Here is a 24,348-nt window from a genome sequence, read left to right as displayed (position 1 = left end):
ACCAAATATTTCCCCTTGCTTCCCTGGTGGGCAAAGTTGGGCATCCAGCATGGTTTGAGCGTTGGACTAGGACTCTGGAGACCAGGGTTCGATTCTCAGCTGGACCATGTTTTTGGGCAAGTCACACTCTCCCAGCCTCAGAAGATGGCAGTGCCAAAGCTCCCCCTGAACAAAACCTGCCAAGAAAACCCCATTATAGGGTCACCATAAGTCAGAAATGACCTGAAGGCACGCAACAAAGTTGGTCAGGGTCTAGAGAGAAAGAACCAGACGGGAGGCGAGCGCTTTTCAGTGAAATCCAATACACCACTATATTTATTAACTCTGGGTTAAACATGATGCGCAGAAGCCCTCCGCCGCCATGGAGGCTCTGGCCTTTTCTTCTCCCCACACGCCAAACTTATTCCTTCTGCTTCTTCAGGATCTCCTTCAGCAGCTCGATCTGGGCGGTCACGCTGCTCTTGGCCGTCCCGCCGGCCGAAGTGTATTGCTCCACGCTGTTCTGGGGGCTCAGCAGCTGGGAGATTTCCGTGCTCAGCAAGGGGCTGGAGAAGGAAGAAGGAAGGAAGGAAAGAAAAGATAAAGAAAAGAAAGAGGTAGCCTCAGACCATGCTTTCGCCTTCCTAAAACATTGCGTCGCATCCCTCGGACCTTCCCAGTATCCCAGGGACGGCCCTCATTCATCCTCTGCTGTCCCACTTCTCCAGCTGTTGTTGAAATGTCCCAGCTTTCCTCTTCCCTCCTTTGTCCTCAGTTTATTTCAGTGGCTGCAAGCTGAGTTCAAAGTGCATTCTCCCTACTCCAAGCTTAGTCCAAATCTTAAATGATCCACCCTTTTTAAATTGATGTACATCAAGGATAAGATCTTTGAAAGAGCTAGACAGTTCTTGTCTTTCGCTCTGGGTCCTGCAGGGTGTTTTTACATGGACTCTTCCCTCTCCAATTTATAAATGCAGAGCTGACCAAGGAGGCCTGTAAAGGTCCAATAGAAGGTTCACAGTGACCTGGTCCTTCAGATGCCTTTAGTGTGATCTGAGTGTGCCGTGTTGGTAGATTCATAGAGGTTTTAGTGTTGGACTATGACTCTGGAGACCAGGGTTTGAATCCCTACTTGGCCATGGAAACCCACTGGGTGAGCTTGGGCAAACCGCGCTCTCTCAGTCTCAGAGCTTCAGAACAAATCTTGCCAAGAAAACCTTGTTATAGAGTTGGCATAAGTCAGAAATGACTTGGAGGCACACGACTACGACTACATTGGCTACAAACTTGGCTGTATCTTGTTTCAAGTGAGTCAGACCGAGATTTCTTAGTGGTCTTGTGTCGCTCAATGCAAGAGGAGTTCCCTTTGAGGCAGACAGAAGTATCTGGGAGATGTTGGTACATACCTGATGCTCTTGAGGTCCTCCGCAGAGAGGTGGGTTATTGCCACCCCTTTGCTTTCGGCCAACTGGATCGCCTTCCCCACAGTGGTGTGCGCTTGTCTGAACGGCACCTGGATGTGGAAAGGGACACACAGCTCAGAAAGGTGCCGCTCTGGTCCTCAAAGGCCATTGATTCGCTGAGCCTATAGTTTCTCTTTTGATATATATGATACAGGCCAAGCTTTGAAAACCCAGTGTTTTGCATGGGTCTTATGGCTCATGTTATCTGTCTGATAACAGCCAGAAAACCAGAGTAAGATACATGTGTTTATTCAGCAGTTTGGCAACCTCTGTATTCCCACTCTTTCATGGTTTTCTTTCTCTCGTGGGTCCGAATCTCCCATACTCACCCCTTTGCGGACCAAGAGGTTGGCCAGGTCAGTCGCCAGCAGCTCAGGGGTGAGGGCCTTCTCCATGGCCTCCTTGTTGATCTTGGAGAGAGAAGGAAAGCGTTACAAAAGATCCCAAGTAAATGGGTCCTAAGTAGCAAAAGCTCAGTATGGAAACATGGCAGAGGGCAAGCAAGTCCCCCTTTTTCTAGACTTGGGTCCTATTTCCAAGATGTCCCATTATGTCCCTATATGCAAGTGCAGGTATCTCAATATCCCCCCAAATCCCAAATCCAAGCATTTTGGCTAAAGGAGACTCAACTTGCATTTACTTGTTTAGTGAAAAACTTTGAACATCTAAGTCAGAGTCCATCTGGTTCTGGATCATTAAAGAAGCAGATGATCCAAACTCCATTCAGGAACCTTAAAGGGTTTTTAAAAAACTTCCCCTTTAGGAGTTTTCTTTTTAAAACATGAGTTTGGGAGGGATAGTGCCAAGATCCAGTCTTTCAATACAATGCAGGCTGGGTTGTGGAAATAAAGCAGGACTAGCGATGCAAACTCTTGGGTTGCAAAGCCTTTTTCATGGATGGAAAGGAACCAGGAACGGGAAGAAGGAGACCCCAGGACCACCGTGACCCTAAATGCTCACTGTCAGAGTGGAGATCACAGTGTTGGTCAGCTGAAGGACCAGGGTCAGGGTGTCAATCACATCCAGCACCGCCTCCTTATCTTCCTGTTTGCAGAAGGAAAAGAAATACGTTAAAGAGGAATTGGAACCTGTTTGGATCGAGACACAAAGCTCCCTCTGACCCAACCGAGCAAGATTCCCCTCCGGCAAGCTGTGCTTGAAGGTAACAGCCATAGCGATGCCAGGAAAGCATCAGTCCCAGCACTGCACCTGCAGATCTTTGTTGTAGGCACTGGGAAGTCCTTTGAGCACCACAAGAAGCTGAACAGTCTGCAAAGGAATAGAGAAGGAAAGAAGGCATGTCAGGGCTGCAGAGAGACAAGATGGTTCCTTCTACCATTTCTTTTCATTTATGGACCAAATAAGATCTATATGGACTTTGCACAACTCTCCGACAAGCTGGAATGTATATCCCTCCCAAAACTGGCTCGGCACCTTGGACCATGCCTTTAAAGTTCAGGCCCCAGCAAAAAGCGGATTGAGCATCCCAAAGGGCCGCTTGGCACTCATCCTCACCCGTCCAATGACCAGGCCGGTCTTGCTGCGGATCAGCTCCAGGCTGTCTGGGTTCTTCTTCTGGGGCATCAGGCTGCTCCCAGTGCTTAAGAAAAAGGGAGAAAGAAGAGATGACGTTTCCCAAAGGAAAGCATTAGGAGGAACGTTGGTTTGTTGGTGGGACCGATCCCCCTCCCTTGATATAAGCATCATTAGAAACCCAGGCAAAACACCCAAACCTTGCCATTTAAAGGCCACCAAATGCTAAGCTGAGGCTGCTAGAAAAAAGGCCAGACAATTACCAGAGCGAATCCGAGATTGTGATGAACCCAAACTCCTTTGTGGACAAAATGATGAGGTCTTCGGCTAGTCTGCTCAGGTGGATCATGATCAGGGAAGCGGCAGAAAGAAGCTCCACTGGGGAAACCGAGACAGAGAGGGAGAAATGTCTGTTATTGCTTTCAAATTGCAGTTTGTTTTACTCTCAAACAAGAAATTCTTCCTAATGCTTAGGCGGAATCTCTTTTCTTGCTATTCAAATCTATTGATTGCTGGAGCAGCAGAAAGCAAGATCGCTCCGTCTTCTGTGATAGCTTTTCAGGTATTAAACATAGCGATCATGCCATCTCTTGGTCTCCTATATCTCTAGCTTCCTAAATTGTTTCTCATAAGGCTTAATTGTTCGGAAGAGTCTCCAAATTCTGCCTCAAGAGAAAGGAAAAAGGGAAAAGAAACCAAAATACAAAAGGAGACGGGAGAAAGCACGTACCCACAAAGTCGCGGTCGCCCACGGCATCGATGCTGTTGATGCTGATAGACGCAAAATCCAGCTCTGTAATATTTAAAGACGGAGAAATTGAGGAGTTAAGAAGCAAGGGAAGGGATAGACAAGCTTTGCTGTAAGCCTAGGAATGGAAACCAAGCAGCTTTCTAACTCTTGTTGGACTGTAATTTCCAGCCTAACTTCCAAGATAACCCCTGAGTGCATACAGAGTGCATCTCATTCACTACCAAACACCTGCAATCTCTTCTCCAACCCTCTGAATTAACACGTTTCCGCATGCTAGAGAGGTCCTTTAGAGTTCGGACCCAAACCCGCAAACTGGACATGCAAACCCCAGCTGCTGTGAGATGTACAGCCACCCACCTTTGCGGAGGAGCTCGCGGTCCAGTCCAAGAGGGTTGCCAGCCAGGGCTCCACTGCGAGAGAAAGAAGGTTTAGCAAGAACGATCCCATCATATACATAAATGAGCCTCTTTCTTTGAACCCTCTGCCTCTATTTTCCTTCCTTGTGTTGCATTATCGGTCACGATCCTATGACTGGCAAAGCACAGCATCCTCTCGCCGGGAACACCTGCCCCTCCGCCAGAAGCAACAAAGAAAACTTACCTCCCCAGAGGCAAGACGTTGATCCTTTTCTTCACCTCACTGAGGCGCTCGACGTCGCGGGTCAGAGCCACGGCATGGCTGTCGAAAGTCAAAAAGGAGAGGAGGCTGAGCAGGAGAACAACCCATACGTCTTGTTTTTACAAGGTAGGCAAATGCAACGAGAGCGAGTTGCATTTGATGTATGCACAAAGACACCCCCAAAGCCGGTGCTAGATTATTTCCCAACGCGGTTGAGGCAGAAATTCAGTGGCCAAGAGTGGGTCTTTATGGTGCAGGAGGATGGCCAGAGGGTCACCTTGGTACCATAGAGACCCACAAAGACAGACAAGGATGAGGATCTCTCTCTTGGCCAGTGCTACTCTACAAAGAGAAGGATACTGCAGGAGACTAGGGAGAGGAGGGTTGTTAGAAGTAGAACTTGAGCTCTTTAATCCCCCTGCAAAGGGTAGAAACCTAGTTTGGGATTATGCGGTAGCGGTTAGTGACTCCCATGTCAGTGGGGCAGTGAATCCAGGTTTAAAGAAGGGTTTAGAGGAGCCTGAAATGGAGTCACTGTTCCACTGATATCCGCTGCCACTGGGATTCCTTAGTGTTGTGTCTCAGTTGTATGCTCAGAGACAATCTATCAGCTGTTGTACAGTGTGCCGTTTGTATCTGCTGGGGTTTGGTTCCAAGACCCTTCAGGGATCCCAAAAGAAAGGATATTATATATCAGTATATGAATGCATGCAATTTTTGCGTGGATACGAAAGATAGAAAATACTTTATACATAAATAAATGTATGACTGAGAATATCAAGCACACTCTTCAAGAGAGACCATTTCAGCTTGATGGTTTGGCAATTTTTACAGCTTCATATCCTGATGTATAGTAACTTTTCCATCCTGACTTTCGTCGGTCCATTCTGACCAGATGAACGTCAGCTTGCCGTGATCGCGGGAGTGACTTATTTAATGGGAGCTTCAGCAAAAAGCAATGGCAGCAGATGGGTCCCTGGGACGGAGGAGTGGAGCTGGGTTACCTGAGTAAGAGTTGGCTCAGTCTGATTGGCTGGGCCTTTTGCAGGTGAGTGTATCCGGGGAGGATGATCTCGATTTCGCTGCAAGGGAAGCAGTGGGGACCTCAGGTTAGAGACTCACCTTTCGAGGCGACTCTTAACAACATGCTAACAATTCTTATGACACCGTCAGCCCTTTTGCAACCGATCAAAGCGGACGGCTGCCTGGAACCAAGAGCTCGGGACAGTGCCTTTCTTCAAGGGACTGCCGTTCCCAGAATCCCCGTGGGGTTTTCTCTTACGTCGCCGCACGCTCTACTAGGGTCCGGATGAGCTGCTGCAGGAGAGTGGTCAGCAAAGTGACGGAGCTCTTCAACAACATTCTCAGGTCGGTCACAACCTAGAAAAGAGCCATAAGGCAAGAGGATGTCACCATTCAAGGGGGGGGGGACGCTGGCAAACCAAATCCACCCACCAGAAAAATCAATGGGATGAACTACACTTCTCTTTCTGCTGATGCCTGTTGTTTATTTGCTGGGGAATGTGGTCCAGAGCCAGAGCTCATGGAAAAGGGGCTTTTGTTGGACTGCAACTCCCAGGAAAAAAGTCCCTTTCCTGAGCTTGGTTCCAAATGGGGTGCATTTTTAAAATCATGCCAGCCATGTAGGTTCTGCTGCATGACTCTTCTGGTGGGGACCCCAATGTCTTCTTTGTCCCAAACAATCTTATGGAAGGATGTTATGGGTCAATGCTTTCGGAGGAGAGCAAATGACCCTTTCGCCATGCAGAAAACAAAATGGCAGCCGTGATGCTCAGCATAGGATGGGAAGTGGAATCAAATTGCGCCCTATGACTGATTTAGTGGCGACCGGTGACTTCCATGTCACACCTAGGAACTAACCGAAACCTGGGATGGGTTTAACACTGACATGGGAGCCAAAGGCCACCGCCGGATGAATTGGATGCAGAAACAGGGAAAATGGGTAAACACAAGATTTAAAAAGCGGCGTGGCTCCTGTACCCCTTCATTGCTGAAATAACTGGAAACAGCCGTCCAGTGTGAGCATAAGCAGGACTTGAACCCATGGCCTTCAGAGATGCAGACAAGTTCCTTAACCACCAGGCCACTGTGCCTTTCAACGGCAGCTATGCGCTAGAGGAGGGAAAGAGGGCGATAGGAATAAGCCGAGGGAGGGCCGCCTTTTGCCAGACCAAGAAGGACTATGGTTTCAAGACTGGGAAAGGCCTGCAATGCTGGCCCTGGGAAATAGTTTGGTTGGCACTATTCATATTATAAGAGCCAGGAGCTTGATTCTTATATTTTATCTTTAGAGCATAGATTCTTAGCATGGCCTTCCGGTGTTTCCCAAACTTTGGCCCTCCAAGATGTTTTGGACTTCAGATCCCAGAATGATTGCTTGTTGGGCTTATGGAAGGCGAAGCCCAAAAATGTTTGGAGGACCAAAGTTTGGGAACCATGAATCCCTCTGCTGCATTTGCAAAGGGAGTCAAGGAAGAGAAATGAAATGCAGGAACGGTGGGGCGGCTGGTGCCTCTATATTTTAAATATCTGTTTTAAACCCTTCTGCAGTTCTCCTACTTGGTCATTTCTGCTGCGTCCGGTGTGAAGCTTCCCAGCCACGTCCCCAATGAGCTCCTGGGAAAGAAGAGAGAAGAAAGAGTTTTGTGAGTCGGATGGACATTTGAAGGCAGCCTCCTTACATTTCTGGGGTTAGTCCCTTGAAACTGTGCAGATTTCTCAGGGTCTTTAAAAATAAAGAGGACTGGTCCCTTCATTGGCATCTTTAGATAAACGGCCATACAAAATGTAAGTACATCTATACTTATTGCTGGGAACTGATGGCACTTCTTCTGACTCTTTTGGAGGCATGTTCATTTTGCCAGCATCACTGTGCTCCTCTGAAAGCTTTCCTCCACTTCTATTCATTACTACAACCATTACTAGTATAGTAGGCCCCCAGTAGCCGCTGGGATTTGGTTTCCAGGACCCTCCCCATGGGTTAGCAAAATCCGTGGATGCTCAAGTCCCAGGACTTGGAAAATGCAAAGATATAGCTGTGTTGGTCTGTAAAATCAATTATACGAAGAGATCTTACAGGACCTTTGATACTAACCGAAAGAAAGAACTTGGCGGCATGAGCCTATGTCTACGAAAGCTCTCACTGACAACTTCTTTCAGTCAAGGCTCAAAGGTAGCTTTACACAACAATCCTTGAAAAGGCATTTTGGCTTTTTTACAAGGGAGGAGAGAGAGAGACCCTGGACTAAAGCTTATAGCAAAGCCATCTGGGGAAGCTGAGATGAAGGCCAGGGGTGGCCCAAGGACTGAGTTTCCCAATCTCTGATTCCAAATGTTTGTGTTTCCGGAAGTGTCAGACATGGAAGAAAAGAGGTCCAGAGCCGAGCGCACAAAACCAACCTTCAGCCTGCGCTCGATGGTGGTGTGGATGTCTTCGTCGGTCTTCAGGATCACCAGTTCACCCTTAGAAATCTCCTCCAAAATCTACAGTGTGCAGCAAAAAAAGAAGGTCAGTTAGCCATTAACAAGGTCTCCTTGCTGCCCGGCCATAAAAATAGTTAGAGGGCCAGGCATGTGTTTCACAGCCATGAGAGTCCATTTGGGGATTTTGTTGCTTATCTTGTTGCACAGAGGGGGGAATATTTGGGGAGCGATTGAGGAGCCGAAGTGGGGGAAAGAGCTGAGATTTCAACATATCATTCTCAGGACAAAACAGGAATCGAGGCTGCTGCCACACTGCAGAAATAATCCAGTTTGGTGCCACTTTTCACTGCCATGGCTCCATGCTACGCAATGTTGTGGCCCCAGAGCCCTCTGACAGAGAAGGTTAAGTATCACACCAAAGTACAAATCTCACAGGGAAGAGCCACACGCAATCTCCCCGAGGGTCACAGGTGGCCTATAAGTGCTTTATGGCGAGGTTATTCCCCCCCTATGGATATACCTTACCTTCTCTAGCCCCCCGATAATCTTCTCCAGCTCCGATTTGGACAGAATGCCTGCTTTCTCCAGAGCCTTGGCGAAAGCAATGCTGGCTTGGACGTCCACCTCGGACAAGCGCTGGTCGATCTCTATGGAAGAGTTCAGCTGCTCCAGAATGGGGTCGATGGTCCCGGTCAGCCTCCCGCTGTACAGTTTCTCACCCTGAGGTAAGAGAGAACATTCCTTCCAAGTTAGCAAGAACGTGAGCATCCTCTGGTTCCACCTTCCTTGGGCCGCCATCTTGAAGAAGCCAAGCGTTGTTCAAGATGGCGGCCCACTAGAGGAGAGCGAGGGTGGCGGGATTGGCGGGTGAATGTTGGGGGGAGATGGTTCTTATCGAGACTGGACATAAACTTTGGTCCTCGAGGTGTTTTGGACATCAGCTCCCAGGTGCCTCAACCGTCGTGGATCATGGGAACTGATATCCAAAACATCTGGAAGGCCAAGAACTGGCCTAAGCCATTTGAAATGTGGCCACTTCACTCCATGCATCTGAGGAAGCAGACCAAGTCTATGCTACAACTTCTTTTGCACAGTTAGTCTCAAAGACGCCATAAAATCGCTTTGCGGACTGATATTCCAGACTAACACCGCTATATGTCTCTGCCTTCTACCACTATTAAACCTGGTCCTACTCTCTGGTGTTTTCTCCTCCTCTCTATGACAACCCTTGATATTTAAAGAGGGCCGTCATGTCACCCTCTCCATCTTCTCTTCACCAAGCAGGACATGCCCAGCTCCCTCCTTTTCGGAGACATCCAGAGGAGGAGAGGCTATGTTTAGACTATGGTTTAGGTGGACCATTAGACTCTGGAGACCAGGGTTCAGTTCCCAGTTTAGCCATGAAACCCACTGGGAAACCTTGGGCAAGTCGCATTCTCTCAGCCTCAGGGGAAGGCAGTGAACAAATCCTGCCAAGAGAACCCTGCGATAGGTTTGCCTTAGGGTTCCCATATATCTGAAGTGACTTGAAGGCACACAGCGACAAACTCACTCGCTTTTCATGCTCCGCAGCAGCACCCAAAAATGTCAAAAAGAGGCATTTATTTACTGTGAAAGACAACAACAACAATGTGGGGTCAGCTTTCCTCCTCGCTGCAAGCACCAAGAATGGCTTGGGGGCTCCTTGGATATCAAGGAGAGAGTCCAAATAGGACCTGGTTATGCTGTTGGGCCCCATTGGTGGAGTTTCCCAAAGCAAATACGAAGCCGGCATGTCATGCGCTCCGGCCGTTCAATAGCCCAGTCAAAGGTCACTGGTCAAGAGAGAGAGAGACGACTCTCAGGCCAAGCCAAGGTAAAATCTGTAGCTGGGGGTGGATTTCTCCATGGCTCCAGAAGCCTTGCTGGGAAAGAATTTGACCCTTGAGACTCCACTTGTACATGGGTTGCGAGGCTGTGAAAAGACAAGCTCTGCGGTCCTAGCTGAGAAGGAAGGTTTGCTTTCAGATCACAGATACATGGAGGAGGCAGAGGGGGGAACGACATTATTATCATGGATGCCTTGATCTTGATATAACTATGATCCCAAGGATGGGAAAGTGCAATGGAGTTGGAGTTTCATAGGGCCGTTTTGGAGCGCTCAGCGGTAGCTGCGCTGGCCATACAGCAAAGTACAGTAACATCCCAAATCCACAAAGCAGAGCTCCCTTTTCAAGCCAACCCAGATGCACAAAAGGTGTGTTGGTGCACTTTGGTTGGCCTAATAAAAGGAGCTCTCCATTAGCTGTGGTAAGGATGATGGATGATGGAGATTGTAGTTGAATACCTCTGGGGCGCTCCAAATTTTGGGCAGCTGAGTTCTGGACTGAAAGGAGTCAGGCAAAGCTACAGGAAAGCCTGAAGAGACTAATTTTGGGGGGTGAGGTTGTGTTTTAGGGATGAGAATCAAGTCACGCACCTTTACCCACCTGGCCTAGTATTCTGCCTCCAACAAGCCAGATATTTCTGAGTGATCAAATATAGGGCATCTTGCAAAACCCCATTGTCTGGTTGCCTTGCATCTGTCAGAGGGTGCATCCGCACCATAGAAATAGCACAGTTTGACACCCCTTTCTTTAATGGTTCCATGCTCCAGAGTATTGGGATTTGCAGTTCGGCCGTCGTGGGCAGAGAAGGCTAAACACCGCGCAAAACTACACATCCGTGGGATGGAGCAACAACATTTCAAGTGGTGTCAAACTGCATTATTTGTACAGTCAGAGATACACTGCCCCGAACCACGGAGGGTCCATTTGGCACCACTGAACTAGGGCCTTGTGCAACTCTTGCATTACATTGATTCTTGTAGGGGAAGTGAAGGGCCAGGAATTTGATTTTGGGGGGAGAGGAGTGAGGAAAGGAAGGGATACAGAGATGGGGGGGTTAAACCTTCCCTCAGCTCACCTCAGAAGCCATGTCTGGAGACTTTGTCGTGGTCGTCCTCCTCTACCTCTTCCTTTTTCTTCTCTCTCTGGTCTCTGGAAAGAAAGGCAGAAAAGAAAAGTTGGAGAAAGGCTCGGAAGAGCTGGAAAAGGAAGAAAGGAAGGAAGATAGGAAGGAAGGAAGGAGGGCAGGAAAAAGAAACGCAACTTATTTGCACAAAAAGAACTGTTTTGCACAATTTTGTGTGTGCAAAAGTTGCCTTCTCTCCATCCATCCTGGGTCCTCTTGGCATGGTCTCACCTGCTGCAACCCAGCCGATCTCTGCTGCTCTAGCTGGGAAGGGGGTCCCCTTTTCACAGGGAAGCCCCTCCAAGCCACGCCCCCAGAGGGAGGGGCCAACAGGAACATGAATGGGAGGCCACGCCCCCTCATGCCCCGCATGCCTTGTCGAAATTTGCAAAAGAAAGGGAAAGGGGGGGAAAACCACCCGATAGAAAGAGAAAAGTGAAAGAGAGCATGGAAAAAAAGATAATAGAAGGGAAAGCAAAGGAATTACTTCTGATCTTCCCTGTGACAATTATAAATGCCTGCGTTGCGCATTTGTATTGTAGCACCTTCACGTTGCGTGTTTGTCTTTATATTGTTGCATGCTCATATCTACTACAACACATTTATATTGGACATTTATATTTATATTGTTGCCTTTTTATGCTGTTGCGTACTTAAATGCAGGGAACATCTCTATTATAGGATCTTTACCTTGTATATTTATATCGTTGCACATTTATGTCGTTGCATACTTAAACGCAATAAGCATTTATATTACAGCCCCTTTACCTTGTATGTTTATATTTATATTGTAGCATATCCCTTCCGTTCTCAAGCATTTCTTATAGTCAATAAGTCCTTCCTAAGGTTTAGGTGGAACCTCTTTTCCTGCAGTTGGCATCCTTTGCTCCATGTTTGAGTCTCTGCAGCAGCAGAAAACAAGCTTGCTCCATCCTCGACATGACATCCCTTCAGCATTGCTCTCATGGCTTCCCTTAACCTTCTCCAGGCTAAACATACCCAGCAACCTAAATTGTTGGTTTCTAGGTCTTTAACCACCTTGGTCACCCTTTTCTGGACACCGTCCATATTTTCATTATCCCTCTTGAATCGTGGCGCCAAAAACCGGACGCAATATTCCAGGTGAGGTCTGACCGCTCCGTTGCTGCGACCGATCGCTGTCAAGTTGATCCCTTTTATTCTTACATTTGTGTATAAAAACACAATCAAAGTTAATTTAAATCTTTTTTTTTTAATGAAGGGAGGGAAGAACAACGATTTTTATACAAAAGAGAAAAGGACCACTATGCATTTCTCTGAAACGCGAAGTCGGCCGAATTAGCGCACGACGAAGCAGGAACGAAACGTTAGCTTGGAGGCAAAGGAAGAAGAGGAACGGCGTTTCATGAACGCGGGATGCTAAAAAACAGGACCCAATGAAAGCATTGAGAGAAAGAAAGGAGGAAGAAAAGGGAGGAAGAAAGAACAGTTTTGCCTATGCGCTGAAACTGCTGGCGAAACGCAGCTGAGTTTGCATGAAGAGCCGCTTGTCCTTTATTTGGGTCCTTTCTAAAAACCAGTCCTTTCATGAATAGGGTTATGTGTGTGTCCCCCCTTCCTTTCCTTTCCCTGTATACACACACACACACAAAAGGACACTTTGGCGTGATCAGCAAAAACGCAGCGCGGGGTAAACATCTTTCATGACAAAGAATACAAACACATCGGCAGATCCGCTCACAATGGGCCCTCTTTTTTTGCTTTGAATAGTTCATACGAACTTGCACAACTCTCTTTCTCACACACAGAGACACACACAGACACACACACTGGCCTATTTGCAGCTTCGGTGGAAACGTTGCTATGCTGAGCACACTTTTCCAAAGGGAAAAGGGAAAGAACAGGGCACCTTTGTCTTCCTTTTTTGTGTCCGGCGCACCGCGACCGCTTCGGAAATCAGGGGGAGAAAGTTCCCTTTTCTCTCCCGGAGAGACTTTTCGGCGACAGGTTCCTCCGTTTGCAAGGTGCGTCTTGCTGCAAACCGAAAAAAGCAGGATTTATACACAAGGCTGGACCTAGCGGGATCATGGGACACGGCCGGGATGGGATCGCCGCCAACATTTTTCGTGGCATCTCTGTGCCAAAAACATAACTAACTGGGGCAAGTCCCTCCAGCCTACGAATGAGAGAGAGGAGGTTTTATTCCAGCAAAGAGCGAATAAGGAACATTTGCACGGCCAGCTTTGTTGTGTGGATTGCGTCTCATGCTTTCGTCGACCCCGATCCTATTCATTAAACACAGATTTCCTTTCTGGACTTTGACTTGCGGCAAATGAATGAGAGACCTCCAAATCTCTCTGTTATCAATAGTGTTGCTCAGGTCTTGAAAACTCAGGGCCAGCATGGCTCTGATCCGTTTGTAGTGCTATCTCCTCCTTTGTTATTTCTGGCTTATGGTGACCCTAAGGCAAACCTATCCTGGGTTTTTCTCTCCAAGGTGGTTTGCCATTGCTTTCCTTTTGGGATAGGAGAATGTGACTTGCCCAAAGACTTGCCCAAGAGTCTTGGGTTTAGCTTACAGTTAAACTGCTTAGACACTGCTAGTTCAGTATGAAGATGTTTGTTTGGCTGAGTGGGGAACTTGAACCCAGGTCACACAGATTCCTAGTCCGACCCTCAAAGCACAACACCATGCTAGCTTTTAATATAACACATTACACATTACTCATATAATAGCATTACTTCACGCTCCAGTTTGTCCACATCCTTTTTTGAATTGTGAATCTTGGACTATTCCAGGTGAGGCCTGACCAAAGCAGAAGAGAGTGGCACTATCACTTCCCTCCATCTAGACACTATACTTCTATTGATGTGATAGCCCTGTTTAAATATTTGAAGGGATGCCACACTGAGGATGGAGCAAGCTTGTTTTCTGCTGCTCCAGAGAATAGAACAATGGAGCAATGGATGCAAAGTACTGGAAAAGAGGCTCCATATTCTTCATTCTTCACAGATGAATAAGAGAAGGTTAAGAAGTGATATGATAGAGCCATGTTTAAATATTTGAAGGGGAGTCACATTGAGGGTGATGGAGCAAGCTTGTTTTCTGATGCTCCAGAGAACAGGACACAACAGAGCAATGGATGGAAGCTACAGGGAAAGAGACTCCGTATTCTTCATTCTTCCCAGATGAATAAGAGAAGATTAAGTGGGGATATGATAGAGCCCTATTCAAGTATTTGAAGGGATGTCATATTAAGGAGGGAGCAAGCTTGTTTTCTGATGCTCCAGGGAAAGAGATTTGAGGTGGGATCTCTTTTTTCCCTGTAGCTTGAATCTGTTTACTCCATGTCTTGGGTGAACAAAACACACTACAGAAACAATCCAGTTTGAGACCACTTTTAACTTCTAGAGGAATTCCCTGGGAACTGTTGTTTATTCTGACAGAGAAGGCTCAGCGCCTCACAAAAACTACACTTCCCAGAATTCCACTGAGCCAAGGCAGTTAAAAGCAAGCCTCAAACTGGGTTACTTCTGCAGTGTTTTGACTCTTAGTCTCTGCAGCAGCAGAAAACAAGCTCTTTCCCTCCTCTATGGTTCCTGTCAGGGCAGAGTGTGAAGGAGGAAGTGTTGTTTGGAGAGCGAAAGGCATTGTGGGAGTTGTGGTTCCCCAGAGCGCCGCCATTTTCTCCTCAGCGCCAAGCCCCGCCCCTTGCCTCCTCAGAGCCTCAGAGAGAAGCCCTTCGCCTCCTTTTCCCTCTTGGAACCATAGAGATGGAGCTGTAAGATGGCGGACCTGAGGGGGAAAGGGCAAAGCCTTGGAGAAGTTGGGGTTTCCCCGCCTTCAGGACACTGGCTCCCAGAATCCTCCAGTCTGCTAGGAGGGGGGCATTCTGGGAGTTGTGTTTCTCTGCTCCAAAACACACGCACTGCAGAAAATAATGCAGTTTGGGACCTGGCTCATTGCTAGGGGATGCTGGGAGTTGTAGTTTGACTGCCCTGGCTCATTGCTAGGGGGTTCTGGGAGCTGTAGTTCACGTTAGGGAGTATAAATTGTATTTATGGCAGGGGTATATGTTATACTACTGCTAACTGCCTTGGCTCAGTGCTAGGGGATGCTGGGAACTGTAGTTTGACTGCCCTTCTCAGTGCTAGAGAACTCTGGGGGCTGCAGTTCATGTTAAGGGGTATACATTGTATTTATGGCAGGGGTATATGTGGTATACTGCTACTAACTACCATGGCTCAGTGCTAGGAGATGTTGGGAGTTGTAGTATGACTGCTCTTCTCAGTGCTAGGGGATTCTGGGAGCTGTAGTTCATGGAAGAGATATACATTGTCTATATGGCAGGGGTATATGTTATTCTACTACTAAGTGCCTTGGCTCAGTGCTAGGGGATGCTGGGAGTTGTAGTATGACTGTCCTTTCTCATTGCTAGGGGATTCTGGGAGCTGTAGTTCATGTTAGGGGGTATACATTGTATTTATGGCAAGGGTATATATTATACTACTGCTAAATGCCTTGGCTCTGTGCTAGTTTATGGTTGGGGTATCTGTTACACTAGTACTAACAGTGGAGAAGAATACTATGGAGAGTTTCATAATTGTGGTGCAAATTAACACACAGAGATCGCTTTGACTGCCCTGGCTGAGTGCTGAGGAATCCTGGGAAATGTAGTTTTGTGAGACATCTCTGGTGCCACAATCAACTACCATTCCAAGTCTAAGCCAGGGTCTCAAACTGGGTTCCTTCTCCTATATCTGTGTGTTGGTTATCCAAACCCAAACCCAGTGGATACTAAGGGCCAGTATTACTATTATCCAGAAATAATAATAATAGGATATTTATCTCATGCCTATTATTGACCGGCTTCCCAAAGTTGCCCGATGTTAAAACAGCCAGCAGCTACTCCAGAGTAACTCCCACTTGTATATTCTAGTGGCTTCCTATACTACTGTGCAAGCTTTCCTTTATTTCCAAACAGGTTTTGTTCACTGGGATTTCCCTTAAGATGCGGACGGCACACCAAGACTCCCAAGGAATTTAAACATACTTCTCGACCCCCCAGAAACATAACCACAGCCGTTTACGCGACGCAAACACGGAGACCCCGCTTGCGCCGGGTCAGCGAAAAAAGGGGATGGGAACTGCGTCTCAGCATATTTTGCGCCCCTCTCTTTCCTCCCACGTTCCCCCCTTCCATTGCCATTGAGCAAACAATGCCTAGAACCTGTGGAAGTTTGTGGAAGAGGCGTCGAACTTGGTGCGAAAGTGATGAGTGCGGGGTTTTCCATTCAAGCCGCCGGCCGCGCTTGACGTCATACATTGTACTTTTAAAACATGGAGGCCCCCGAGAATCGCTTCGGCCACCTTTTTCTTTTGTGTCGCGGCGGCGACTTTCTGTTGTCTCTGCTGTCTGTCGGTTCAGCAGAACCCTTTGTCTCCAGGATGTATAGGGCTTGCGGTTCTCCGCTGGGTTTGAATGTTGCCTTTACATGTATATATATAATATATATGTATCAATTAAATCACCTTTATTTATTATTTAGGGAGATAAGATCCTGATCCGAAGCAGGTTTGCCATGGCCTTCCTCTCTGGCTTAGAGAATGCGGCTTACCCAAACTAACCCTTCTGCGCTTGAGTTGGGATTCGGACTAGAATATACCTATCCGAGTTTTAGTTGGCACACGCATTGTATAACCTCACTGGCATCAAATTCAAAACGGGGAAGCAACTCCTACTAAAGCACACTAATGTGTTGCACATCGTACTAAAGCACACTAATGTGTTGCACATCCTATTAAAGCACACTAATGTCTCGTTGTTGGTTTGTTTCCTAGGAAAGATGGAAATGCAGCCCTCCTGAGCAACTACGAGGTAAAATGATTGGCTCTGTAACCATGTACTATCTGCCTCTGAAAATCCCTCATGCCTTTGTATTGTTGTTTGAGTAGCCATCGAATAATTACTGATCTTATGAGGACAGTGAACCAACTTCTAGTATTTATTAATTAAAATATAGGTGTGATTTATTAATGTATTTGATTTGCAGCCCACCTTTCTCCTAGAACTGAGACTCAAGAGGAACTTTAGGTTCTAGTTCAGACCCAAAGTTCAGGATAAAGACGTTCTAATAGATGAGTTAAATATTAGTGACCCCTCTTAAGATGCTTTAGTGTTTGAGACAGAAAAATCTGTTCTCCCTCTTAATGAAATAATAACAACACATAAGTATTAGAACAACCTGCACATTCAAATTGTGTGGTTCAAAGGATGCTTGGTATGTAATCTTAGATGTCCAAGTGGTCAAGAAGTGCGTCCCAGTGGTTCTGGGAAAATCTAAAACCCTTCTGGTCCCAAGCATTTTAGATAAGGGAGACTCACGCTCTAGTGACCATGAAAAGCCCCCTTTGTCCTCCTAAACCGGACCACCGGAAATGAGAGTTTTGGAGAGAAGAGGAATCAGTTTTTGCGTGAAGGGCTTTGTGGTGAGCTTCAGTTCTGGTTCTGACATGAAATTACAGCACTGAGCAATGTATTAGGAGTCACCTTCCTCTGCAATTCGTTGTCCTCCTTCCTGGGGTGTCATTTTTGCAATTCTCTTGGGTTGGTGGATTTAGGGTACAAATGGGAAAACCATATTGGCCTCATAAGCCTGGAAGTCTATCCAGCTTTGATTTAAATGTCTTTGATTTAAATGTAGAAGGTGCATAGTGTGAACAGGACCCTGAGTGCGCGCATCACACAACTTTCACACTATGAAACTGTATTTGATTCCATTTTGACAGCTGTGGAATCCTGGGACTTGTAGTTTGGAGAGAGGCATGGAGAGTCCTCAGCCAGAGCGCTCCTCTAGTGCCTTCCCAGGCTACAAATCCCCAGGATGTTGCCATTGAACAGAATGGTCCCAGTACAGCTGAGAAAACAAACAACGTATATCTCTTCTTCTGATGTGCCCTGGCTGACGGAAAATGCCCTTTTAAAGCTCCCACAGCATTTAGAGGCCTCTTCTTAGAAAGGCTGCTTCTTTCAGGTCTACCAGCTGCTGACAGATCTTAAGCAGCAACGCCGAGAGATGGGGAAAAGCAAGCAGAGCGCGGGCCAGCAGAATTTGAACACCATCATGTATGAGGTGAGTGAAAGCCCTTCATGGGAACAGGCCAGTTATTATAGATGGGAGCCTTCCAACCTGATCCCTTGTGTGCTCCTCCATGCACAAGGCTTTCTCGGTCTTCCAAATCCACACTTCCATCTTTTAATAAAGGTGTGATTACATCAATAATCTATAAGCTTCAAAGCTTTAGCTTCAAAGGCTCCCTCTGCCATCTCTTTTTCCTTCCTTCCTTCCTTCCTTCCTTCCTTCCTTCTTATTGAGGGGATTTTTCACACCGTCCAAAAGAATAGCAGATGATTTTGTTTCAGACATAAGCATTAGAACAACCTGCACAACGTCCTTTTTCCGTCCTTTCAGACGCTGAAGTACATTTCGAAGACGCCTTGCAAGTTCCAGAGCCCCGAAGTCGTAAGAGACTTCCTCACAGTCCTGAAAAACCACAAGTTAACCAAGTAAGCTATTTAATTGGGATGGGTGGTCATGGGTTTGAATTGTTGGATAGCTGTGACCTCAGTAATTGTGTAGTAGATTTTTCTGAATCGTATGGGATCCCTAAAACACACTTGATTTCCATTGGAGTATTTCAAGTGGCAGCTTGGCACCTGACAAGGTAGATACTGAATTGGATGCAAAGGATGATAACAGATGATACAGAAAGAATGGCTGTATCAGAGCATAGGGATGAGCTGATGAAGCTCAAAGCCTGACTGGGCCTGATGGTGTCAGCTAGCAAAATGGCCCCCCTGCCCTCCAGAGGTACTCACTCCTTTAGTAGATGTTGATAATCTTTCCCATAGTAGTTAGGGTTAAGGTTAAGGATCAAGGTGCCTCAAGCTGTGAGAGAGTTTTAATGGCAGAGGTGACATTCAGATCAACGCCATCCTGACTTACATCCCTGTTTCTTAGCCTCTATACTTCACTGCGGCTGAAGGAAGCTTCATCCTTGATGGCTCTTATCCTCTTAGCTCCAGATTAAGAGGGTAAATGACAGGGCAGCACTGTCTTGGTCATGCGCTTTTGGTGAGCCCCCTGGCTGACCGTTTGTCGAACGGGGACTGAACTGGGCAGTTGATCTAATCTGGTTTGAGTCTTTCCTTCTTCATGGCTTGCATTCGGCTGTAGAGATTCTTGGAAAAATCTCAATGTTCCCTCCTTTCTCCTCTCTTTAAAATCAGCCCCTTGACTAAATAAGCCGTCAAGCGTTCAGAACTGTAAACGGTAGGAACGGGAAAAGGGGCTTTGGATCACAGTGCTTTAAAGCCACCGTCAGATGGTGATAATCTCAGATTAACAGGCGTTTATCCCTCCGGTTGAGCAGGGGAATATGTCCAAGGGCCAAGCTAAGCCAACAGGTGTCTGGACACCTCCGTTGCTTTTTCGCGCCTCTACAAACTGTAGTCTCAGTTTGTGGGGGAGACAAGGCAGAAGAGTGGATCCTTCCTCCTGTAAATGCACATCTAAGGAACAATCAGTGAGGGAAAGGAGAGTTGGGGGAGACAAAGACACAGGCGACATCATGCAACCTCTCCTAAACAGCTTTGCATGGGAAAGACCCCGCTTCATCTTTGCCGATGTCTGCTCAGGTTCAGTTCTGACATTTCCATGTCCCAGTTTATCCCAGTCCAAAGAGATGGGGAAGATTCTGACCCACCAAGAGATCTCAAGTGACCAAACCAGAGCTGGTTCCTTGTTCGGATGAGGTGCTCAATGCAAGCAATTCTGACTTGGACGCAGAATGCTAGAATCCTTTTAGGGGATCATATAGAAGCATAGAGTTGTGAGAGAGACCTCAAGGGCCACCAAATCCAACCCCTGCCATGCAGGAATGCACAATGAAAGCAACCCTGATGTGCTGGTTGTACCTGGCTTTGTGCAAGATTGGTGCAAAGTGTTCACTTGCTCCAGAGAGACTGTCTATGAGGCTTTCTTAGTAGTTCATTTGTGGTGTTCTTGAACATGCAGCGATTGGACAGGATCGTGTGGAAGGTTGTTTGCTTGCACAAACAGATCATTGAATACAGGGGCTGGGATCCACTGGGGTGGTTTTGCCAAGCACTGAAATGAATGGGAGATACTCTATTCCTGTGACAGAGGACAAGATTCTTTCAGCACTCTGTTGTTGGCCTTTTGTGGGGAATGCCAAGCGGACTGAACTGGTTCTTTTTGTCCCTCTGCAAGGTATTGCCTTTTTCTCTTTGGTGTGGCTTATCATCAGAGGCATATCCTGCCCAGCCTTGCAATCCAGAGGCCCCTTGTTTGCAGAGAGGCAGCGAAACTTGTCAAAAGCCATCAGTCACAAGGGAAGGCTGCATTTCGGTCCCTTTGCAATCGGCTGACTTTGACCGGATCTTCCAGTTTGTAATGCACCCCGCTTCAATGAAACCTGAAATGCTTTTTGGCTTTCACCAAGCAGGTCCCATTGACAGCAGGGAAAAGAGCTGTTTTGCATTGCAGTTGGAAACTGAGACTGTCTCTGAGATTCTGTGGCTCAAGAACGGTCGCCAAAATGGTGGAAAGGATGCCTTACAGTGTCTTGGGAGAGCGATGTGAAGGGTCCGGTTCCCACCTTGGCCATAAAACCCATTGGGTGACCCTTGGGCAAGTTGCACACTCTGAGCCTCACGGGAAGGCAATGACAGACCACCTCCGAACAAATCTGGCCAAGAAAACCCCACGATAGGTTTGTCTTTGGATAGGCATGAGTTGGAAACGACTTGAAAGCACACAACACACATGCCTCTGAAAAAGAAAGTGGAGAAGCAGAATTGTAGGCGAGGAGACACTACTGACAGCAGAGGGAGCTGCTGGCCTTGATCTCTTTGCTAGCAGGTTTGAAAAGTACAAGTTCCTAAAGGCACCAAGCCATGCCTGATCTTGGAAGCTAAGCGGGGTCAGCCCTAGTTAGTACTTGGGTGGAAGACTGCCAACGAATCCTAGGCTCTGTAGGCTATATTCCAGAGGAAGGAGCTGGCAACGCTCCCTCTGAGGATTCCTGGCCTCAGAAAAACCTATGACAAATGCATGGGGTCTCCATAAGTCAAGGCACTAAATACAAGGAAGGGAGCGGAAGGGGGAAAAGGAATGTAGCAACACTTTTCTGTTTTAGCATGAGCTTCATGGCCATAAGCCCACTTCCTATAGTAGTGCTATCCAGACCTCAAGATATAAAGCATATTTAGACCGTAATTTTCTACCCACACGTCTTCGTCTCATTGCCTCCTGAATGGAAAGCGTAAAGACCACCTCTCCCAAAGCATTGACATCTCAAACCCCAATAGAGCGGGGAATTCTCTCCTAGGCGGGCATGGCTTTTGCAACTATCTAATACACTGGCTTTGCCTCCTTGCCTTCTGCCTTGCGGTGGTCACAGGCCCTTAATCAGATCAGCAATAAATACATTTATCTTCCAGGCCACAGAGGTCATGGGCAGTGATAGCCTCAGCCCTGCTAAATCCCACTGGCCCCTTCAAAGCCTGGCCTCGGATTTGTTTTGAAAGGACATGCTAAGAATTTCTGGAAGGAGAAACATATCTTTGATTGAAATGCCTTGAATGAAAGGAGATGATTCTGGCTTTGTTATGCGTATGGGAGTTGCAGTCTCTCATATATATATATATATACACACACACACACACACACACACACACACACACACACACACACTATTGCTGGGAGGCAGATGTAGTTTAATCTTTCTCTGTTGCACACATTTCTTGCAAACACACTTCTCTGAACATGGAACTTTGTACTGAAGCAGAACACCTCACACTGCAATATTCTGTTGCTGCGCCTTATTGCTTGCAAATTAATAGTAAGCATGTATATAGTATTTTATAAGCACCCTCTGATCTTTATTGTTGTGTTTCTTCATGTCTGATCCATGGCAACCTTAAGGGGGACCCCATCGTGGGGTTTTCTTTGCAAGATTTCTTCCAAGGAGGGTTTGCTGTTGCCTTCCTCTGAGGCTGAGAGAGTGCAGTTTGCCCACAGTCGCCCAGTCAGTCTCTGTGGCTGAGCAGGGATTCAAACTCTGATCTCTTGGAGGCCAAGGCAATACTCAAACCATTGCACCATGGTATCTCAAGCATTATTACGCTGTAGTGCTGTTGGATGCAAACCGCTGAGCAAAGAGTTATGGGAGAGAAAGTGAGCCGTTCCAAAACTCTGGGGCCAATGATTGCAACGGAGGATGACCGATGTGGTGGCAAAGCTATTTCCAAGCCCCGAAATTACTTTGTCCGCGATGGTTGCGCATCTCTCCTGCAGCTCTTTGGGGAGTGTTGTGTGGCCAAAGAAGTGTTACCGAGCGGACTGTTCTTGCGACCAGAATCCCAAAATTATATAGCACTGTGTTCTTTGCTTTTTCGCAGGGCAGAGAAGCTGCAGCTTCTCAACCACCGTCCGGTGAGCGCCGTCGAGATCCAGCTGGTAAGTGAGGAGGTTGTCTCTACTTTAACTGCCATGACTCACTGCTATGGGATTCTAGTTTTGTGAGACATGCAGCCTTCTCTGTTGGAGAAATCTGGTGCCGCAACAAACTACAATCCCCAGAATTGCATAGCATTGAGCCATGGCCTGCTTTGTTCCCCCTTCCCTCCACTTTGACATTAGGGGATCTTTGAGAGCTATGGAATAAATGGATATTGACCCATGACGCTTGGTCAATGTGAGCCGCAGCATCCCTGAGCAAATAAAACGCCTGTCTTTTAGAGGGAAGTGAGTAGCTAAAGCAAATAACGGGAGATGGTGTCCGCTCCCACCGAAGCCCTGGGAATTGTCGGGTCATTGATTCAGCAAGGAAGGTGGTTTCCGCTTCTTGTTCTCCTTGCCGTAAGTAAGTCCATTAGGCATCGCCGGAGAGAATCCAAAGTACAGGATTACTCTTAGGTTAATCCCCTTCTTGTGTAGCAAAGTGCCTCGGCTCCAGACTGCTTTCCGAAGACAAATCTGAGGCAGCGGATGTGGAACTGAAGCAGGCGGATGTCGTTCAACGTGGCCTCACTTGCAGATTTCCCCCTGTCTTTTATTTAGGCTACTAAAGAAAAGGGACAGACAGAGCTACCAAGGAACCTAGCAAGGAATTTGAACCACCCATATGTCCTCTTCTAGGAACATCTAGGTCCTCCGGTACAACTTTGTGGTCAACTTGAACCAAAAGTCACATTGAAGGACCTAGAGAGAATACTCTGCTAAGCATTTGTAGCTCCTCCAGCACAACTCTATGGTCAGTGTCTGGCAAATGTTGACCACAGAGTTGTACTTGAGATTCCTAGAGAGGTGTTCTGTCAGGTAAAACACAATGTTTTTGTCATTTGCGGTTTTTCCACGTTCACGGGGGTCCGGTGCCCCTAACCCTAGCGAATGTGGAGGGATGAGTGTAGTTTCCTCTAAACTCAACCATCTTTGTCTTGTCTGTTTCTCATCTGTTGCAGGCTTTATACTGTTTATACAGTTTGTGTATTTGTGTGGCTGAGTAACCCCTTTTAAAAACAACCCCTGCAATAAAAATGCCGCAGAGAAGCCTTTCAGATAAATAAATAAGGAAAGCATTGTAGAAGCAAAGAGGATTGGATGCTGGCTGAGGTAGAGGCTCTTCCGGTGAAACCAGTGGGATGCGAGTTAAATAAGACTGTCTTTTCACATTGCAACTAATAGGACCTGAGTTGCAGTAGCTTTAGCCTGGGTTAACCCATTCCTCTTTTCCTGTTTGATCCCATAAACCAGGGATGAGCAGTTTTGCAGGGACCGGGGGCCAATTCCCATACTTGGTCCATCCTCCTGCCGGCCATCCCCTGCCATAGATACCAAAATACCTTTTTCTCTGGAGGAAATACCTTGTCTTTGGAGATTTGCCTATCCGTGGTATGAGCAACCATCTGTCAGGTCTTTGGACATTAAAGATAACGCTGGTGGCTTTTGCTTTGCAGATAGTGGAGGAAAGCGAGGAGAGGCTCACAGAAGAGCAAATTGAATCCCTCCTCCAGACGGTCACCAGCATCCTCCCCGGAGACCCCACGAAGGAGCAGCCGCCGGTGCCAACGGCTATGGCAGTGGAGGAGGAAGGGGACCAAACCTAGGAGCAGCCCTGGACTCCGCACACCCAAATGTGGCTCCAGAGAAGCCATTTGGGTCGTCACAACGACCTGAAGAACTTTCCCACTGTTTAGTGATACCGCTCTGTGCAATCTGTTTCACATTTTAATTGTTTACCCATGACGAGAACAACTGACTAATAGCAGAATGTTTAATGACTCGCTCTTGTCTCAATGTTCTGTCAACTGTTATGTGGGATGAGAGAACTGGCTTTGATGCTCCAGTCAGTTCCATGTTTCTCTTACTCATGCGCTCCTATGACTAAGGTTTGTGCATAGCTGTTCCTCTCTTTTATAATTAGTTTCTAAACCCTTTGGAATAAGCCACCCTGTTTTGCATGATAATACATTTCAGAACTTGGCTCTGTTTGAAGGCTAAAAA

General features: G+C 47.1%; 2 protein-coding genes and 1 long non-coding RNA gene across 9 annotated transcripts; 2 read left to right on the top strand and 1 right to left on the bottom strand.

Moving 5' to 3' along the window:
• Positions 1–285: 285 nt before the first annotated feature.
• Positions 286–12,998, bottom strand: LOC149287038 (argininosuccinate lyase-like). 5 transcript variants are annotated; one of them, XM_089493301.1, is made up of 17 exons: positions 12,668–12,998; positions 10,732–10,805; positions 8,314–8,529; positions 7,765–7,848; positions 6,925–6,981; positions 5,627–5,724; positions 5,349–5,426; positions 4,327–4,404; positions 4,084–4,136; positions 3,706–3,768; positions 3,239–3,353; positions 2,958–3,042; positions 2,652–2,711; positions 2,403–2,486; positions 1,772–1,852; positions 1,386–1,492; positions 286–545 (listed from the first exon to the last, which is right to left on the bottom strand). In XM_089493301.1, the coding sequence occupies exons 2-17, from the start codon at positions 10,741–10,743 to the stop codon at positions 401–403; spliced, it is 1,416 nt and encodes a 471-aa protein (XP_089349427.1). In that variant the 5' UTR covers positions 10,744–10,805; positions 12,668–12,998; the 3' UTR covers positions 286–400. The 5 variants fall into 5 exon arrangements, with proteins under 5 accessions (XP_089349427.1, XP_089349430.1, XP_089349428.1 ...); XM_089493304.1 differs by having other exon boundaries at positions 8,314–8,508; positions 12,668–12,993; XM_089493302.1 differs by lacking the exon at positions 12,668–12,998 and adding an exon at positions 11,818–12,035.
• On the top strand, positions 3,817–6,995 carry LOC149287039 (uncharacterized). Its single transcript, XR_016277518.1, has 3 exons — positions 3,817–4,470; positions 5,518–5,712; positions 6,916–6,995. It is a non-coding gene; the product is annotated as an uncharacterized LOC149287039 (long non-coding RNA).
• Positions 8,450–24,128, top strand: LOC149287037 (DNA-directed RNA polymerase III subunit RPC9-like). Of its 3 annotated transcripts, none has more exons than XM_089493313.1 (6): positions 8,450–8,513; positions 16,601–16,637; positions 17,794–17,892; positions 18,232–18,326; positions 22,245–22,302; positions 23,802–24,128. In XM_089493313.1, the coding sequence occupies exons 3-6, from the start codon at positions 17,836–17,838 to the stop codon at positions 23,949–23,951; spliced, it is 360 nt and encodes a 119-aa protein (XP_089349439.1). In that variant the 5' UTR covers positions 8,450–8,513; positions 16,601–16,637; positions 17,794–17,835; the 3' UTR covers positions 23,952–24,128. The 3 variants fall into 3 exon arrangements, with proteins under 3 accessions (XP_089349439.1, XP_089349437.1, XP_089349438.1); XM_089493311.1 differs by lacking the exon at positions 8,450–8,513 and adding an exon at positions 14,454–14,540; XM_089493312.1 differs by lacking the exon at positions 8,450–8,513 and adding an exon at positions 14,561–15,882.
• Positions 24,129–24,348: the final 220 nt, after the last annotated feature.

The sequence above is a fragment of the Sceloporus occidentalis genome, unplaced genomic scaffold, assembly GCF_023333645.1.
Source record: "Sceloporus occidentalis isolate IW3139 unplaced genomic scaffold, rSceOcc1.0.p SCAF_64, whole genome shotgun sequence".
Classification (NCBI taxonomy): domain Eukaryota; kingdom Metazoa; phylum Chordata; class Lepidosauria; order Squamata; family Phrynosomatidae; genus Sceloporus; species Sceloporus occidentalis.
This window is presented reverse-complemented; position numbering and strand designations above follow the sequence as displayed.

Bases quoted from the DNA above. Each gene is read 5' to 3' on its own strand.
- LOC149287037 (XM_089493311.1), top strand. The intron at 18,327-22,244 runs GTAAGCTATTTA...GCTTTTTCGCAG, and splicing joins AAAAACCACAAGTTAACCAA to GGCAGAGAAGCTGCAGCTTC. The intron at 22,303-23,801 runs GTAAGTGAGGAG...TTTGCTTTGCAG, and splicing joins GCGCCGTCGAGATCCAGCTG to ATAGTGGAGGAAAGCGAGGA.
- LOC149287038 (XM_089493301.1), bottom strand. The intron at 3,354-3,705 runs GTACGTGCTTTC...CGGTTTCCCCAG, and splicing joins GGGCGACCGCGACTTTGTGG to TGGAGCTTCTTTCTGCCGCT. The intron at 1,853-2,402 runs GTGAGCATTTAG...TCTCTCTCCAAG, and splicing joins CTGTGATCTCCACTCTGACA to ATCAACAAGGAGGCCATGGA.